An 18,082-nucleotide genomic window follows, 5' to 3' on the forward strand; every position below is an offset into this window, starting at 1 on the left:
ATAAGACAGTCAATGCTGTTGGATTTCACTCCCCTGAAAAGGTTTCCCTTTTTTGCTTTAATTAAAGCATGAAATATCAATAAAATGACACACATGCTTCCTGGATTATCAGAATCAATATGTTGTACCTGAACACCAGAGAATAGTGTAAACCTTCTGTATTGACTAAATATCCTCCAAATCTGAAAGATGCAGCATAAGCCATAAAGATGACACACTGGGCAAATCCAAAGCATACTCCGTATACGTAAGATTTTTTCACTGCCGCCTTGTATGGCATTACCAGCAGCTCCTCATACATCTCCACAAACATCCTCTCCTTTCCGAGTCCAGCAACTGTTCGAATATTACCGATTGCTTCACTGGAGACCTGAGTGGCAGATTCAAAATAAATTTGTTTCATAATTATTTTGTGAGTAGTGTATTAAACCAAAATGGAAAGTGCTAATAATGGAATGACTTTTGACCTCTAGAATATCCTTTGATAAGCTTTTCTTGCAAACAGCTTACATCACATTGCTTAAGAGCTTGGTGAAATGGATAATGTAAATTGGATTTCTGTTTAATTGGCTTAAACAGTTTATTGCTTGTAAATTCTGCACAAAACTGCTTCTTCCATATTTGACATCTTGGTTTTGCACGGTCATTAGAAAATGTATTAATCTGTTTACCAAACTGTATCTTGCAATGTCTTCAATGTCAAGATATGTCCACCAAAAGTAACCTTAAGCCTCGTACACACGATCGGCTTTTCGGCAGGGAATTGTGTGATGACAGACTGTTTACCTAAAATCCGACCGTTAGTACGCTTCTTCAGACAACTGTTGTCCAACACACATGCTTGGAATCAATTCTCACCAAACACGACATTAGCAGAAAGTGCCCAAAGGGTGGTGCTCAAGAGCTGAAATTCTACGTAATACGTCACTATGTTTGTGTTTGTTGGCCGACAATTGTGTGCCGTTAGTATGCAAGACAAGTTCCTGGCACACGCCCTTTGGACAAAAGTCTGACGCTCTGTTGGCCAACTATTGGATCGCGTGTACGAGGCTTAAGGCAGACTAGAATACCTCTGTCCCGAATACTCGTAAAAAGTTAAATAAGATTGCCCAAGGGACTTTTGATGGAGGTGTAGACAGTTATAAACACTATGCATAAAAACAAAGTCATATACTTTACTACATAGAAAAAAAATGCATAAAACATCATTGTTACAATTTTGCACATATAATGCAGATTATACACATTCTTCTTCTGATACAATTTATATAAATACTGAAAATACAGGTGTATGAAATATCTTAGATCTCAATGCGTGTCATAAAACAATGTTCACTTCATCAGGGTATTGATGTTTCCGACATAATGTACATGAATAACAATAGCCAAAAATTGCCCTACAGTGTCCACATCACTCAGCATTTGGTCACCATGGATTTCTGAAGTGGGTTCTATTTGATGCATGAGCCACGCTTGCACATTGACCTTCACCCTTCAGGCATCCTTCAGCCCACTCCTTGCCTTCTCAGCCCCCTGGACAGACTCTCCATTTGGTGGCTGATCTTTTGATCATGTGGAATATTGATTGGGTAATTTTTGTTTTTTATTATTCATATACTATTCATATATTATTCATATGCTTTGGTCTTATTATTGAATGAAGACTACCTTCAATGATCCCAATTTTGTTACCTTGCCAGCCTCTTCCAATGCTTCTTTGTCCTGATTGGCAAATCCTGTAAGCATTTTAGCTTGAAACACTCCAGACAATCCAATCAGGGGGAGGAAACAGAGGACAACCAGACTGAGCTTCCAGCTAAAGAAGAATGCAATGACGAGCGATGCTGCAATATTTGTCATGGAAGTAACAATCATTCCAATCTGGGAACCTGTAGCCTGGAGAAAATGGTTTTAAGTAAAAGTATATTAAAAAAGTTATGAAATTATCCTAAAGGAGTATATAAACATTAAATGACATGTGCCCTTAATGGATTTGGCCAATGCAATTCCTTTTAAGGCATGATTAAAAGGTCTTATTCCACGGTTTCCATGTTTTTTTTGTGTTTTTTTTTTGGGGAGGGGGGGGGGGTCGGCGGTGGTGTTGGATCTACACTGGAGGACAAGTTTTAAAAATGTTTGTGGTTTTAATAAAAGTCGTGTCAAAAACTGCCTGTGTTTATTTACACTCCTTTTCTTTTTGGTGAGTGAGTAGGGGTACTATGTACCCCTATACTCATTCCCATGTGGGGGCAGGATCTGATGGCCCCCTTCCTAAATGGAGCTTCCAGATTCTGATAAGCCGCCCACATACAGACCCCCACAACCACACCCCCACAACCACCGACCAGGAGTGTGAGGAAGAGGCCCTTGTCCCCATCAACATGGGGACAAGGTGCTATGGGGGAGCCCTTCCCCAAAGCACTCTCCCCCCCATGCTGAGGGCATGTGGCCTGGTGTGATTCAGGAGGGGGCGCACGCTCGCCCCCCCCCCTTCATGACCTGGCAGAATCTATGCTCAGATAAAGGCCTGGTCTGGATGGGGGGGCACACTATTTTTTTCCTGATTTTTTTAAAGTCGGTAATTCTTTTTCATTAGCTGACAGCTGATGACACCTTACCATCCATGACAGTTACTGGTTGTTAAGGATGCCAGTGGCCACCCACTCCTTGACAGTGTGGTATTTACTAATGTTAATAAACTTGAAAGAAATTGAAAGAATAAATATTGCTTTGTGAATGGAGCCCACTGTCACATTGTCCTGTTTTGTCACCCCTAACAGAAACACAGAAAGATATAAAACATGACAGGGGTTCTAAGCCTTCCCCAATTTATCCAAAATGAAAAAGAAAAAATTCTGGGCTTAAATATACTTTAAGGCCAAATCTGACAAGCTTTACCTATTTTATCATTTTTATTTTCTCTACTATAGTGCAAATTTGGAGTATAGTACATGCTCCTTGTAACTGCTCCAGGGTGATTACTTTATGGCAACAGTATTACAGGCATGGTGCTATAATATGAATGATGGTAGCTTTTATAAAGGACTATTGACCAGTACACTCAACTGCCATGGTTTACAATGTGAAACATGAAATAAACATGTAAAATCAGTTAAAGTGTAGGGCCCTCCCAATTAACATCACTTGACTGCATTCCAAAGAAAAATCAACAAATTCATATGGGCAGGGAGAGGTCATAAAATCCAGCAAAGAACCCTTTTCCTATCCAGATCTCAGGGGGGTTTAGGGCTTCCCTAGTTATTCTGGTATTTTCAAGCTGCCAGGCTGGCCCAACTCTCCTCGGTCTACTCCAGGGCAGAGAAACCAGACTGGATTCAAATAGAAAGGCAGGTGGCTCCATAATACACCCTAGACTTCCTACTCTGGGTCCTCCCAAAGAGCCGTCCCCCAATCCTATCCCCTACTCTCTCTCATTCAATGAAATTATGGGACAATTTGAGAACCAACCCTGCATTAACCTCGAGCGCCCGCCCCCTAGCACATATCTTCAATAATTCTGATTTCTCTCCTGGCCTAAACATCAAAGCCTTTGAATGGTGGCTCATCAAGGGGTTGTATCGAATTGGACACTTCTTCACTTTCAATGGCCCTGTTTCCCTGGAATTTTGTGTCAATCATCTCGAGATCCCGAATTCAGAACATTACAGATTTCACCAAATAAGCCATTTCCTTCACCACATTTGAGTGGGGAAACCCTCTCCTCCCAGATTCACACTGTACGAATTATGGTGTGGGCAGTCCACAGAACAGAGGGGCGGAATCTCCATCATTTATCAGTCACTGGCACACCAATCCACTAAGGCCCCGTATATGATCGCTTGGGAGAGTGACTTATCCCTCAACTGGGACATAGAAGGATGGAGAACCTCCTTTAATAGATCCTTCAAGGGCATTAAAAATGTCTCCCTAATTGAATCTAGCCTCAAGGTCATCACCAGATGGTACCTTACCCAGGACAGACTTTCCAAAATGTTCCCCTCAGCAGACACCCGATGTTTCTGAGGGTGTCAACTCTCAGGCACCTTAGCCCACATTTGGTGGGAATGTCCGAGATTAAGGCCCTATTGGAGCAAGATTTTCTCCCTGATCCGAAAAGTCACGAAAATTCAGATCCCAAACACCCCAGCCATTGCCCTTCTTAATGCAAATTTACCAAAAATACCGAAACAGACGCATAAATTAATACATTTCATTCTCCTGGGTGCCAAACTGACCATTGCCAAAGCTTGGAAACAATCCAAGGTCTCCTTCAAGGCTGCCACACGTAAAATATCCTGGATCATGTCCCAAGAGAAACTCTCCAGCATTCTCCTCAACACCAAAACGCAATTTGAAGCTACCTGGGAACCCCTTATTCCAGGTGTCCAACCGCCAAGTACTTAGGTCCGCAGGAGGACGCACTGATAGGCTCTTCACTCTTTTACTCTTCCCCTCTCTCTTCCACCCCCTCCCCCCCTCCTCTCTTTCCACCCCCCCTCCTCCTAACCCTCATAGGTACTCAGAGTGACCCTCTGACATTTGAGCATCATGTCCTTCTCCGGGAGGACGATCCCTTTGGGGTTTACGAAGCAGGTTTTAGCAATCCTAATGTTTATGATAAAACCAAGGCCTGACTGGTGATGTTTTGATACTGGGGGTTCTTAGAGATTCGCCCGGGCACAGCATGATCCCTTTCGGGGTGCTGGCGGAACCTCTCCTTGACCATGCCCTTTTTTGTCCTCAGGCCTGGCACATAATCTACAGTTGGATGAGTGATATCAGCTTCTATGGTCCCTTTTCATCTGATAGACGCTTACTTGATACCTACTCTGTGTCTCTAGCTTCTGTTGTAACCTCAAAGGGTACTGCTTTGTATTGTTTTGTTTTATAATGTTTTGTTTTATATTTTTGGAAATTCAATAAAATATTTTGAAAGAAAAAAATCAGTTAAAGTACAGTTGAGCAGAGGTTACTCTTGGGCACACAAAGATACCCTCCCCCCCAACTAGCAAATGTGTTTTTGTATCATATTCATATATTTACATTTACTTCATCAGCAAGAATTTTGAGTGCCTAATAATAATTTATCATTCATTTTACCAATATTTCTATGACTTGCTAAAAGTTTGTGTCCTACCCCCTGAACTTGAGATGCATCTGTGGCCAGTCTGGTGGTCAAAGCCCCGGGGCTATTATTGGGATCATCAAACCATCCAATTTCTTGACCAAGCATTGACTGGAAACCAATTCTTCTCAACCTCCGAGTCAGAAGCTCTCCAGATTTAGCAAAGGCATAACCCTGAAAAAAACCTGTGTTACTGTCTTTTGCTTTCATATGATCCTCGTGTCACTGCATCCAAGCAAGGTTAAAAAAGACCAATTCAACTAAACAAGAAAGGGACATCTAGATAACTGCTTAAAATAAAGTATCAGTAAACACTGTTTCCATGTTCTATAATGTTTCCATGGCCCTTTGGTGAACAGAAGTAATTGAAAGTTAGTGGCCCAGACCAATTATAGTAGCAGTAAAATGTGTCAGTTAACTTAATTTTAACTTCAGTACTAATTTCTGAAATACCTGTTGATCTGCCAGAAATCTATTGAGCGCTTACAGAACAGCTTCAGCCAGGTTCCAAAAAATTAAGTCAGCAGCTACGAAAACTGTAGTTGCTAACTTTTAAAAAACAGACACTCACCTGTCCAGTAATGCAGCACTGTCCTCACGTTAGCCGGTTCTTCTCCAGTCTTTGGGTCCTTGGGACTGGCATGTTAACTGTGGGCAGCCAGCTGTGACTCCTTCACAGCCGGCTTCCCACTGAGCATGCAGGAGCCACACTGCGCCCTCTGAATGGTCCCACAGTCTCCTGGTACCTGTGACGTGTTCCAGAAAGTTGCGGGCGCATTAGTGAACTTCCGCTCAGATTGCCTAAGGGGGGGAGACGGAAGAGCGGAACCCTTCTGGGTGAAGTTCTGCTATAACTTCCTGCAGCAACACAACACAGTGCCTCTGCTGCACTCAAATCCCAAGCAGTGTTGTCAGCCTTGAAGTAGACTACAGAACACCTCCCTTTCTTTTCTGTAGTCAAGGAAATGAGAACTGGGCAGGGCTGGTAACAACATCCTAAGATAAGCTCAGTGAATATTCCATAGTTCTTTAGTAAATCAAAGAATTGAAAAGTACAGGGTGTTGGAAGCAGAACTGTGAGCTCTCCCTAATAAATGACATGCCTGTGGGTGATTTAGCTCCCCCAAACCAGCAATATCAGAAATCTACTTTAGCAGACTTGCAGTTTAAAATTACAAAAGTAAAAGTGTCTCTTTAAATGGCATGAAGTATTTATTTTATGTAGTCAAGTAGACTGCTTCCCTTAAGTCCCCTACTGACCTTTTTAGTGTGTTTACTGAATCTCACCAGCAGTAACTACCTCTGTGGGACACCTCAGTATAAGACTGCTGTGACAGCACAGGATGATGTGCCAATGAAATAGAAATATAGAGAAAAGCAATCATGATTTAAAAGCCAAACCATTTTGTCAGGTTGAAAATTTTCCTTGTATTATTTTACCGCTATTTTCTCTGTTCTCAAACTAGAAAGACTTCAACAGAATGTGCCTTCTTTTATGTGTCGGAAAAACTCAGCACTAGGGATGAGCTTTGAGTTTGAGTCGAACGTAAGTTCGACTTGAACATAGGGTGTTCGATGGTTCGCCGAATAGTGAATTTTATGGGGCGTTCACACCAAATTTGAGTGCCCCATAATGCACTGCAAGACCACAGTGCATTGCTGCATGATGATTGGCCAAAGCATACACCTGACCTGCATGCTTTGGCCAATCACAGCACGCTCCTCAGCGAGAGCCATAATTGGCCAAAGGCAGGGTATATATACCTTGGATCAGTTACCGTATTTATCGGCGTATAACACGCACTTTTTTCCCCTTAAATTCAGGGGAAAATCATGAGTGCGTGTTATACGCCGATTCCCAGCCAATTGTGAGCCTTTCGGGGGCTTTTGGCCACTCTCGGCGTTTTTCGGCCACTCTTGCGGCAGTAGTCTGCAAATGACACAGGGGCAAGGCTGCAGATGGATACTGACAAGGCTGCAGGGATGGACAAGGCTACAGATGAACACTGACAAGGCTACACTGACACTGACAAGGCTGCAGATGGACACTGACAAGGCTGCAATGATGGACAAGGCTACAGATGGACACTGACAAGGCTACACTGACACTGACAAGGCTGCAGATGGACACTGACAAGGCTGCAATGATGGACAAGGCTACAGATGGACACTGACAAGGCTACAGATGGACACTGACAAGGCTACACTGACACTGACAAAGCTGCAGATGGACACTGACAAGGCTGCAATGATGGGCATTTAAATGTAAGTTTTTTTCCTTAAACTTCCCTCCTAAAAGTTTTTTCCTTAAAATGCCCTCCTAATCTTGGGGTGCGTGTTATACGCTGATAAATACGGTACTCTGCATTCAGCGTAGCCTATATATATACAGGCAGTGTATTTGATATATATACAGTCAGACTAATATATATATATATATATATATATATATATATATATATATATATATTCTGCATTCAGCATAGCCTATATATACAGTGCATTCTGCGGTATACAGTTTCTAATACAGTGCAGGCAGTGTATACAGTATATAATACAGTGTGTACAGTTTCAAATACACTTCAGGCGGCGTTCACAGTATATAATACAGTGTAGTGTGGTGTTAAAAAAAAAATACCCATCATGAGTGGAAGCCCTTCAAGGAGAGGCACACGCTCACAGGTCACTAAAAGAGGCAAGCAGCCTCTGAAATAATATTTAATAGCAGGGACCGTTCCCGCACCCAACAAGAGTAACTGTGAGGGGTTACCGTGTTCTGCCACCACCAACACCTAAGGCCCAATTTTTCAGCAGAGTATATAGTGCAGTTCGTATAGAATATATACTGCAGTTCAGAGTATATAGTGCAGTTGGTATAGTATACAATATCTCACAAGAGTGAGTACACCCCTCACATTTTTGTAAATATTTTATTATATCTTTTCATGTGACAACACTAAAGAAATTACACTTTGCTACAATGTAAAGTAGTGAGTGTACAGCTTGTATAGCAGTGTAAATTTGCTATCCCCTAAAAATAACCTAACACACAGCAATTAATGTCTAAACCATTAGCAACAAAGTGAGTACACCCCTAAGTAAAAATGTCCAAATTGGGTCCAAAGTGTCAATATTTTTTGTGGCCACCATTATTTTCCAGCACTGCCTTAACCTTCTTGGGCATGGAGTTCACCATAGTGTCACAGGTTGCCACTGGAGTTCTCTTCCACTCCTCCTTAAAGACATCACAGAGCTGGTGGATGTTAGAGACCTTGCGCTCCTCCACCTTCCGATTGAGGTTCTATTTTTCACATGGACACCTTTTTACTTTTTTAGTACAACTGAATGTTACATGTTGTTGCACTTTGGAGTGCTGCTTTTTTTTCCCTTTTATAGTAGATGAATATATCAGGGTCCCACTGGTTTTCGCTAGTTCTGTGTAGGTGGCATCTTCTGATGCCGAAAGGGCGTAAGCATGAGCAGTGGCGTCTCCAGCTTTCATATTTAGGGGGGGCACATGGGGGGACAGGGAAAAAAGTAGGGGGGGCAACTATAAAATGCAATTTTATATATATATATCTATCTATATATAGATATATATCTATATATAGATAGATATATAGATAGATATATATATATCCTGGGGCCCTTTACTTTTGTTGCGGGGCCCTTTCTTACAATCCCACAATGGTACCGTTTCACATGTTCTGCAGTGAGCCCCCTTCCTACTGTATTGGGGCCCCCAGGGTTGCAGAAAACAAGAGATATGTCACCAGCACACCAGGAAAATATAAGGGTCCTAAGCGGTGGGAGAACTACCAGGGTTGCAAAGGTTGCACTTGTGACCGGGCCCTGGTGTTCTGCATCTGTGGGGTTCCCCAGCCTCCTCTTGCCATCCTGCCCCTGCTATTGACAGCGCTGGTCTGGCGTCTGTCTCCTTGGCAGCTGTGGCAGTCTATTAGGACCTAGTGCTGGTGACATTATGGGTACATGCAGGAAAAGGCTGGCACTATTGGTGGTAGAGAGCTGTGTTGATGGGGGAATCAAGCATTTTTTTTCCTTTCAACCATGGGTTGAAGAAAAGAAAATTCCATAATGTATGGCCAACCTAAGTGGGACAGGGCAAAACCATTAAGGGGCCCTTTATAAACTCCATCTCAATTGACATTCCTCTATAGTCATTGTTAGTCAGACATCTCTTGGCCCCCTGTGCCTCTTGGCCCCATTGCAAGGTCTGTTATGACTATAGTCACACTCTTCAGCCTGACTGTGCTGTCTGACAGATTTGTGTGAATCACAAGACTGCACAGAGTAGCAAATATTTTAACTGGTAAAAGATTTTTCATATATTTAGCTGCTTGCTTAGAGTTCAGCTCTAACATTAAACAACATTTCATATATGCACTGAGCATTGAAGAATCACATTACAGGCTTACCTGTAAAACTGGGTAATAAAGTTCCTTGAAAAAGTCACGTGTCAGTGATGTAACGCGTGGGAGGAGCTTAGGACGTTCAGTGCTGCAATACACCTGAAGGTTAACAGCAGCTGTTTCTCTATGGGAAACCTCGTCCACAGCGGCTGACTGCAATCTGCTTATTTGAATGCTTCTAATAGACCGGGAGTTTGTGAGTGTATATCTTGTCTCTGTTTTGCTTATGTACTATCTAGTAAGTTCACTGCACAATGATCTATTTTTTCTTTGCTTGCTTTGCATAAAACCTTTATCCTGAGAGCCGAATCACCAGCAGTATAATTGTTGAAGTGGGATGCAAGAAAAACTAAATATCCTGATACAAACGATCTAACCCAGTGAGTCAATCAATCTGGATTAAGGGAAGGAACTGTTTAATTATTTTTACTTTCTCCCACTATTTATCTCTGCCTGGACATTGTACTCAGAGTGTCATTATTATTTTATTTATACTAACCGTCACATCACCAATTTGAAGATTTTTTTTTTGGCATTTTTTTTTTTTTGGCAATTTTTTTTTTTTTTTTTTTGGCAATTTTAACACATGTATTAGCACCATAATTATGTATTTATTTTATTCACATGTATGCATTTTTTATTCCTGGATTTAAGCTTAGTCGCAGCAGCATATTGTGCACTATTTATTTAAAGCGCATCAATTTTATACTTAGTACTATTTGTTTGGTTATCTGATCACCCTATATTGATAGCAGCTTTAATTTACTGATTTTTTTATAGCACTAACTATATTGGTATATATATATATTTTTAAGCACAATTTATTTATATCACACATATCTATCCACATCAGCGCTTGGTTTTTATTCATTCTGTTATGACTATAGTCACACTCTTCAGCCTGACTGTGCTGTCTGACAGATTTGTGTGAATCACAAGACTGCACAGAGTAGCAAATATTTTAACTGGTAAAAGATTTTTCATATATTTAGCTGCTTGCTTAGAGTTCAGTACTAACATTAAACAACATTTCATATATGCACTGAGCATTGAAGAATCACATTACAGGCTTACCTGTAAAAACTGGGTAATAAATGACACTGCTGCAATTATCACAAATAACAGGCACATCCCATTTATCTGTCGTGTCTGTTCAGCTTCATCTGGCAGTGAAAAAGTCTAAAATGGAGGGGAAAAGCAGAAACCTCAGAAAGTACATCTATAGAGAATAAATTGGCCATATATGAAGACTCTTTTTTATTTATAAGCAACAAAGAGATGGTCCCAGAAAGTGAACACATAAATTCCCAGATAGTGATCACTCACAGTTGATACACTGGCGAGATTGTGAAAAGGTTTAAAGAAGACATGGAGACAATGAAGTGAAAAAAAAAAGAAGCTTTATTAGACCCATTAATTGGTGTATGGGTTGGAAAATCTGGTAAGAATCTTTGAGATCCTACTGGCTATACGTTCCTGTTTGATTGAAGAAACAGCTGCATATATTTAAGCGCTGAACTTTTTGAATTTTATATATAGAAAGACAAAATGCCTGAGCCACCAAAAGAAATTCTTTGGAACATTGAAAACAGTGTTGCCGGAGCCACCCAGGCATTGAGGCGCCTACGCCAGGGGCAATAATTTCAATTGAAATTTACACAATGTAACTGGAGTTGGCACCAACGCATCGCAAGAGCTACACTGCCAGTTTCCTGGGGGTGCCTGTTTTCTGAGGACAGACCCCTCACAATAGGGACTGTCCCCAAGAAATGAGGACTAATAGTAACCCTATATTAAACCATCTGACAAAGTCATATATTTCTTTGGGAGTCTATTGGTGAGGGCACACCTCCCATTGCCATTTTGAATTCCCGCTTTCATTGTTAGTTTTTTTTTTTAAGTATTTTATATAAAGGAGAAAAAAAATAGGAGGAGCTGGAGCAAATAAAGATTGAGAAGAACACTGAACAACGATGGACAAGAACAGTTGTGGTCAGGAAGAAATTTAGTAATGATCATAAGGAGATATAACTGTCGGAGTATCTAAAACCAGTATCTAAAGCCAGTGGTTGCTTTAGCCCATAACCCTCCATCTACAACTAGGCCTGATCTTGGAATTATCCCCAGACCCATTGGGCGTGATTTATTAAATTTGGTGCACACAAAATTCGGTGCAGCTGTGCATAATAACCAATCAGCTTCTAGGGTTTATTGTCAACCCTTAATTGAACAAGCTGAAGTTAGAAACTTCTTGGTTACAATGCACAGCTGCACCAGATTTTATGTGTACCAGTTTTAGTAGCTCCCCCCATTATGTTAATTTGGATTCAGATATAAGACAAAACTGTATATGTGATTTACCTTTTGACTTCAATTCATTCACTGCAGCCACGCTTACTGCTCTATGTAGACATACAGTATCTCACAAAAGTGAGTACACGCCTCACATTTTTGTAAATATTTTATTATATCTTTTCATGTGACAACACTAAAGAAATGACACTTTGCTACAATGTAAAGTAGTGAGTGTACAGCTTGTATAACAGTGTAAATTTGCTGTCCCCTCAAAATAACTCAACACACAGCCATTAATGTCTAAACTGCTGCCAAATTGGGCCCAATTAGCCATTGTCCCCCTTGTCATGTGATTCGTTAGTGTTACAAGGTCTCAGGTGTGAATGGGGAGCAGGTGTGTTAAATTTGGTGTTATCGCTCTCACTCTCTCATACTGGTCACTGGAGGTTCAACATGGCACCTCATGGCAAAAAACTCTCTGAGGAGTGAGGATCTGAAAAAAAGATCTGTTGCTCTACATAAAGATGGCCTAGGCTATAAGAAGATTGCCAAGACCCTGAAGCTGACAGGTTCCACTCAAAACAAGCTTCGCCATGGTTGACCAAAGAAGTGGAGTGCATGTGCTCAGCGTCATATACAGATGTTGTCTTTGGGAAATAGACATATGAGTGCTGCCAGCATTGCTGCAGAGGTTGAAGGGGTGGGGGTCAGCCTGTCAGTGCACAGACCATACGCCACACACTGCATAAAATTGGTCTGCATGCAATGCCAACATGTACTGTGACATTCAGGTCCATAAATATTGAGACATCAACACAATTCTAATCTTTTTGGCTCTATACACCACCACAATGGACTTGAAATGAAACAAACAAGATGTGCTTTAACTACAGACTTTCAGCTTTAATGTGAGGGTATTTACATCCAAATCAGGTGAATGGTGTAGGAATTACAACAGTTTGTATATGTGCCTCCCACTTTTTAAGGGACCAAAAGTAATGGGACAGATTAACAATCATCCATCAAACTTTCACTTTTTAATACTTGGTTGCAAATCCTTTGCAGTCAATTACAGCCTGAAGTCTGGAACACATCACCAGCATCACCAGGGTTTCATCCCTAGTAATGCTCTGCCAGGCCTCTACTGCAACTGTCTTCAGTTCCTGCTTGTTCTTGGGGCTCTTTGCCTTCAGTTTTGTCTTCAGCAAGTGAAATGCATGCTCAATCGGTTCAGGCCAGGTAATTGACTTGGCCATTGCAGAACATTCCACTTCTTTCCCTTAAAAAACTCTTTGGTTGCTTTCACAGTATGCTTCGGGTCATTGTCCATCTGCACTGTGAAGCGCTGTCCAATGAGTTTTGAAGCACTTTGCTGAATATGAGCAGATAATATTGCCCAAAACACTTCAGAATTCATCCTGCTGCTTTTGTCAGCAGTCAAATCATCAATAAATACAAGAGAACCAGTTCCATTGGCAGCCATACATGCCCACGCCATGACACTACTACCACCATGCTTCACTGATGGGGTGGTATGCTTTGGATCATGAGCAGTTCCTTTCCTTCTCCATACTCTTCTCTTCCCATCACTCTGGTACAAGTTGATCTTGGTCTCATCTGTCCATAGGATGTTGTTCCAGAACTGTAAAGGCTTTTTTAGATGTTGTTTGGCAAACTCTAATCTGGCCTTCCTGTTTTTGAGGCTCACCAATGGTTTAAATCTTGTGGTGAACCCTCTGTATTCACTCTGGTGAAGTCTTCTCTTGATTGTTGACACATATACATCTACCTCCTGGAGAGTGTTCTTGATCTGGCCAACTGTTGTGAAGGGTGTTTTCTTCACCAGGGAAAGAATTCTTCGGTCATCCACCACAGTTGTTTTCTGTGGTCTTCCGGGTCTTTTGGTGTTGCTGAGCTCACCGTTGTGTTCTTCATGTTTAAGGATGTTCCAAACAGTTGATTTGGCCACACCTAATGTTTTTGCTATCTCTCTGATGGGTTTGTTTTGTTTTTTCAGCCTAATGATGGCTTGCTTCACTGATAGTGACAGCTCTTTGGATCTCATATTGAGAGTTGACAGCAACAGATTCCAAATGCAAATAGCACACTTGAAATGAACTCTGGACCTTTTATCTGCTCCTTGTAACTGGGATAATGAGGGAATAACACACACCTGGTCATGGAACAGCTGAGCAGCCAATTGTCCCATTACTTCCTGTCCTTTAAAAAGTGGGAGGCACATATACAAACTGTTGTAATTCCTACACCGTTCACCTGATTTGGATGTAAATACCCCCAAATTAAAGCTGAAAGTCTAAAGTTAAAGCACATCTTGTTCGTTTCATTTCAAATCCATTTTGGTGGTGTATAGAGCCAAAAAGATTAGAATTGTGTCGATGTCCCAATATTTATGGACCTGACTGTAATGAAGCGGAGCATGATCCCCTCCTTTTGGAGACTGGGCTGTAGGGCAGTATTCCAACATGATAACGACCCCAAACACACCTCCAAGACGACCACTGCCTTGCTAAAGAAGCTGAGGGTAAAGGTGATGGACTGGCCAAGCATGTCTCCAGACCTAAACCCTATTGAGCATCTGTGGGGCATCCTCAAACGGAAGGTGGAGGAGCACAAGGTCTCTAACATCCACCAGCTCTGTGATGTCGTCATGGAGGAGTGGAAGAGGATTCCAGTGGCAACCTGTGAAGCTCTGGTGAACTCCATGCCCAAGAGGGTTAAGGCAGTGCTGGAAAATAATAGTGGCCACACAAAATATTGACACTTTGGGCCCAATTTGGACATTTTCACTTAGGGGTGTGCTCACTTTTGTTGCCAGCGGTTTAGACATTAATGGCTGTGTGTTGAGTTATTTTGAGGGGACAGCAAATTTACACTGTTATACAACCTGTACACTCACTACTTTACATTGTAGCAAAGTGTCATTTATTCAGTATTGTCACATGAAAAGCTAGAATAAAACATTTACAAAAATGTGAGGGGTGTACTCACTTTTGTGAGATACTGTATTTAGTAATTTGCAGCATCTAGGACATGTTTTTATGATCCTTTAGGAAAAATGTTGTTTAACAGGAAAGTTTTATGAGAGTGGATGTTACATCAATGTCCAAAAAATGAAATATTGAAATAAATGAAATGATCTTCATGTGTTGGGACAGCTTTCGATAAGCAAATGTTATAAGCAGTGCAAACAAAAATTTCAAAACGTTAATGAACAACAAGTCCCAGAATGTGTTTTAAGTACAATAATGAGAGAAAAGTCCAGAGGGTTGATGGACAGCAAGTCCCAGAAAACCTTCACCAGTGATGAAAAAATCCACATTAGGTGACAGTCCCTCCACCTCCGGTCTTATTATCTACTCTCACCTCAGGGCATTGACTCCTGAACTAACAGGTAGTCATGTAAGCAGATCCCAATATACCAAATGGGTTGAAACAGATCACACACTCCTTTCCAGACTCCTCAGAAATAAATGCGGACGCCAGACCATAAATGATAAAAAGGAGAAGATCGAAATGCTCTCTGTATGTTAATACAATTTAATTGTGTCTAAACATGGACTACTCACATTTAAAACAGTTTGGTACAGGCATATAACACGGGCATGTGTCTGTTCGATAAGCAGATCACTGGATTGTTTCTGGACAGTGCCACTGCTGCCCTCTACTGTTCTTTATTTTAATAAACGCATGAATACATACAGTTGTTATGTGTTTTTTTTTTTTGTTTGTTTTGTTTTATTCTTGTAAAAGTTATACCGTAGAAACTGAATTTTTAACTTAATTTTAATATTATTAAAAATTTACTTTTTATTTCAAGCTGTAGTGGCTTGTATTTTATAAAACTGCTAAAAGAATTAAAGTGATACTACGTGGCAAATGGAAATGTTCTCTACTCCATTTACTAGTGAATTGCAAGGGCTGTAATCATGTTTTTATTACAACAGTGGGGTTGATTTTTCTAAAGATAAATGGACTGTTCACTTTGCAAAGTGCAGTTGCTCGAGAGTTTGGTAAATTATATAAAGCTTCACTTTACAAAGAATACCCAATCATGTGTAAGGAAGATAAAAAAATACAGCATTTTTCTTACACATGATTGGATGATGGAAGTCAGCAGAGCTTCTGCTCATTTGCTAAGCTCTGGAGCAACTGCTCTTGCAGTCTATTTGCCTTTAGTAAACCAACCCCACTGAGACTGCACAGGTGGTGGCAATGAGTGTAGCTCTTGCAAATGAAGCCCCGTATACAGGGGCCAAATATCGGGCACAATAAGCCATTACAGTACAAACTGGTTGACTTTCGGCCTGTGTGTATAGCTGCTTGCCCAACAGAAGCCGATCTGAGGACCGGCTTCTGTCAATCGAGCATGCTGGAAAACCAGCAGCTGATCAGCATCTGAAAAACGCTTGCAGCCAATGAATGCAAGCGCTGACCAGTGTGTTCTAGGATGTCATAACCAAGATGGACTGAACCAGGACACAAAGTTCAGCTACTATTATGTAACAAAAGATTTCCATAAGCTACTCTGTTTAAATGTTGCTTTTAGTATGAAGCAGAGGAGAAGATGAGCAGAAAATTCTCTATTTAAGTGGGAGTAAACTCCCATCTCTGACTTTTACCTATAGGTAAGCCTATAATAAGACTTACCTATAGGTACTGTAAATATTTCCTAAACATGCCCCGCTTAGGAGATATTTACTGTACATGCAGCCGATAACATCAACTTGAAGCAATGGTCACCCAGGCCGTTCCTTCAGAGTCCTGTGCCGTAAACGGCGGCTACCACATGCATGGCCGGGAGTGACGGAAGAAAGACCAGGTGAATATGGGAGCGCCTGCTGCAGTAACAGTGTGGCGCTGGAAGACTTCGTTTTCAGGTAAGTTTAAAATAATGTGCTAGCATGCGATACATACTGGCACATTATGACATTAGCTTGCAGGTTAGAAAAAAAACACCCAGCGGTTTACTACCACTTTAAGGTTTCATCTCCTTGGTTAATTTTGTTCTACAGAAAGTAAAAATGTTAACTGTTTGTAAGCTAATGACCTTTTCATTCTGCTAAAAAAAAAATGAGAATATGGTAGCAGCACACTAGTTCATACAGTGCATAAAAGATTTTATTCTTCAACAAAAGTCAACGCGTTTCAGGGGCTCAACAAAGTATTGAAAATATGGTAGCAGCAAACTAGTTCGTACAGTGCATTAAAAGATTTTATTCTGCAACAAAAGTCAACGCAAACTTATGTACTGTACGAACTAGTGTGCGACTTTTCCTTCTGAGAGAAGTTTCAGCTTCCAGTTTTTTTTTTCAAGGTTTAATTAAACAAGCTGAAGTTAGAAGCTGATTGGCAACCATGCACAGCTGCACAAGATTTTGCACTCTACAGTTTTAGAAAATCAACCCTAATCCTTTCCCAGGCTGATATATGTGCCCTGTAGGGCGACTCGTGTTCTACTAGGAGAGAAGAATGGTATTGGTTCATGGAACCTGTACCTGAACAACAGCTTGGGTACATGTATACAAAATGCATACATTCATCAATGAACATTACTTACCCCAAGTATCTGACTGAACAGCAGAGCATACAAGGGAGTTAGTGTGCCATTGATGGCAGCACCTACAGAGCCCAACACAAGGTAGGGCCATTCTGGGGCATTGTACTTCAATATCCTCAAAACAGATTTCTTTTCTTTCTCGTTCTTACTTTCACCCTGGTAAAAACAAGTTTACAAATGATCAGCAAACTCAGTGTCACTCTGGCTTTTGACCATGCTAGAACATTAAAGCCCCAAAACAAAAATGTAATATATTGCAGCTTACCAATTCTTAGTGGTTACAATATTTTTTAGTTTTTTTTTAGTTTATTTTCCTTTATTTCACCTGATGATCCATCCAGTAAAATGTAGGGACCTGGGTTGAACGCCAAATAGCACCAAGCTGCCCCCGCGTCTCACCTTCTTTTTCTTGGATAGAGGCCCCACATACCTATCTTTGGATCCACCATCCATAGGCCAGCTCACGATATCCTTGGTCAGAGGCCCATTATTAAAATAAAGGAATGTCCACTCTTAGATGTGTTTCAACACTTTACTGCAACTCTTCTCACACATGTACTGTACCTCCAACACAGCATTACATCTTCACAGAATCGCTGACAGTGTCTTAAGCGCAGACCATTAGCAAACTTTAAAGTGGCATCTTGACAGTGT

The 18,082-nt window shown here is 41.0% G+C and overlaps 1 protein-coding gene across 1 annotated transcript in view; it reads right to left on the reverse strand.

Moving 5' to 3' along the window:
• LOC141147033 (bile salt export pump-like) overlaps positions 1-18,082 on the reverse strand; it is a 122,553-nt gene that overhangs the window by 34,573 nt on the left and 69,898 nt on the right. The window contains exons 15-19 of the mRNA XM_073634005.1: positions 17,429-17,566; positions 10,630-10,734; positions 5,138-5,299; positions 1,693-1,896; positions 129-370 (exon numbers count right to left, since the gene is read on the reverse strand). Coding sequence (XP_073490106.1) covers positions 129-370; positions 1,693-1,896; positions 5,138-5,299; positions 10,630-10,734; positions 17,429-17,566 — 851 coding nt within the window. The remainder of the gene's footprint in view (positions 1-128; positions 371-1,692; positions 1,897-5,137; positions 5,300-10,629; positions 10,735-17,428; positions 17,567-18,082) is intronic.

Source organism: Aquarana catesbeiana, linkage group LG06 (assembly GCF_042186555.1).
Source record: "Aquarana catesbeiana isolate 2022-GZ linkage group LG06, ASM4218655v1, whole genome shotgun sequence".
NCBI lineage: Eukaryota > Metazoa > Chordata > Amphibia > Anura > Ranidae > Aquarana > Aquarana catesbeiana.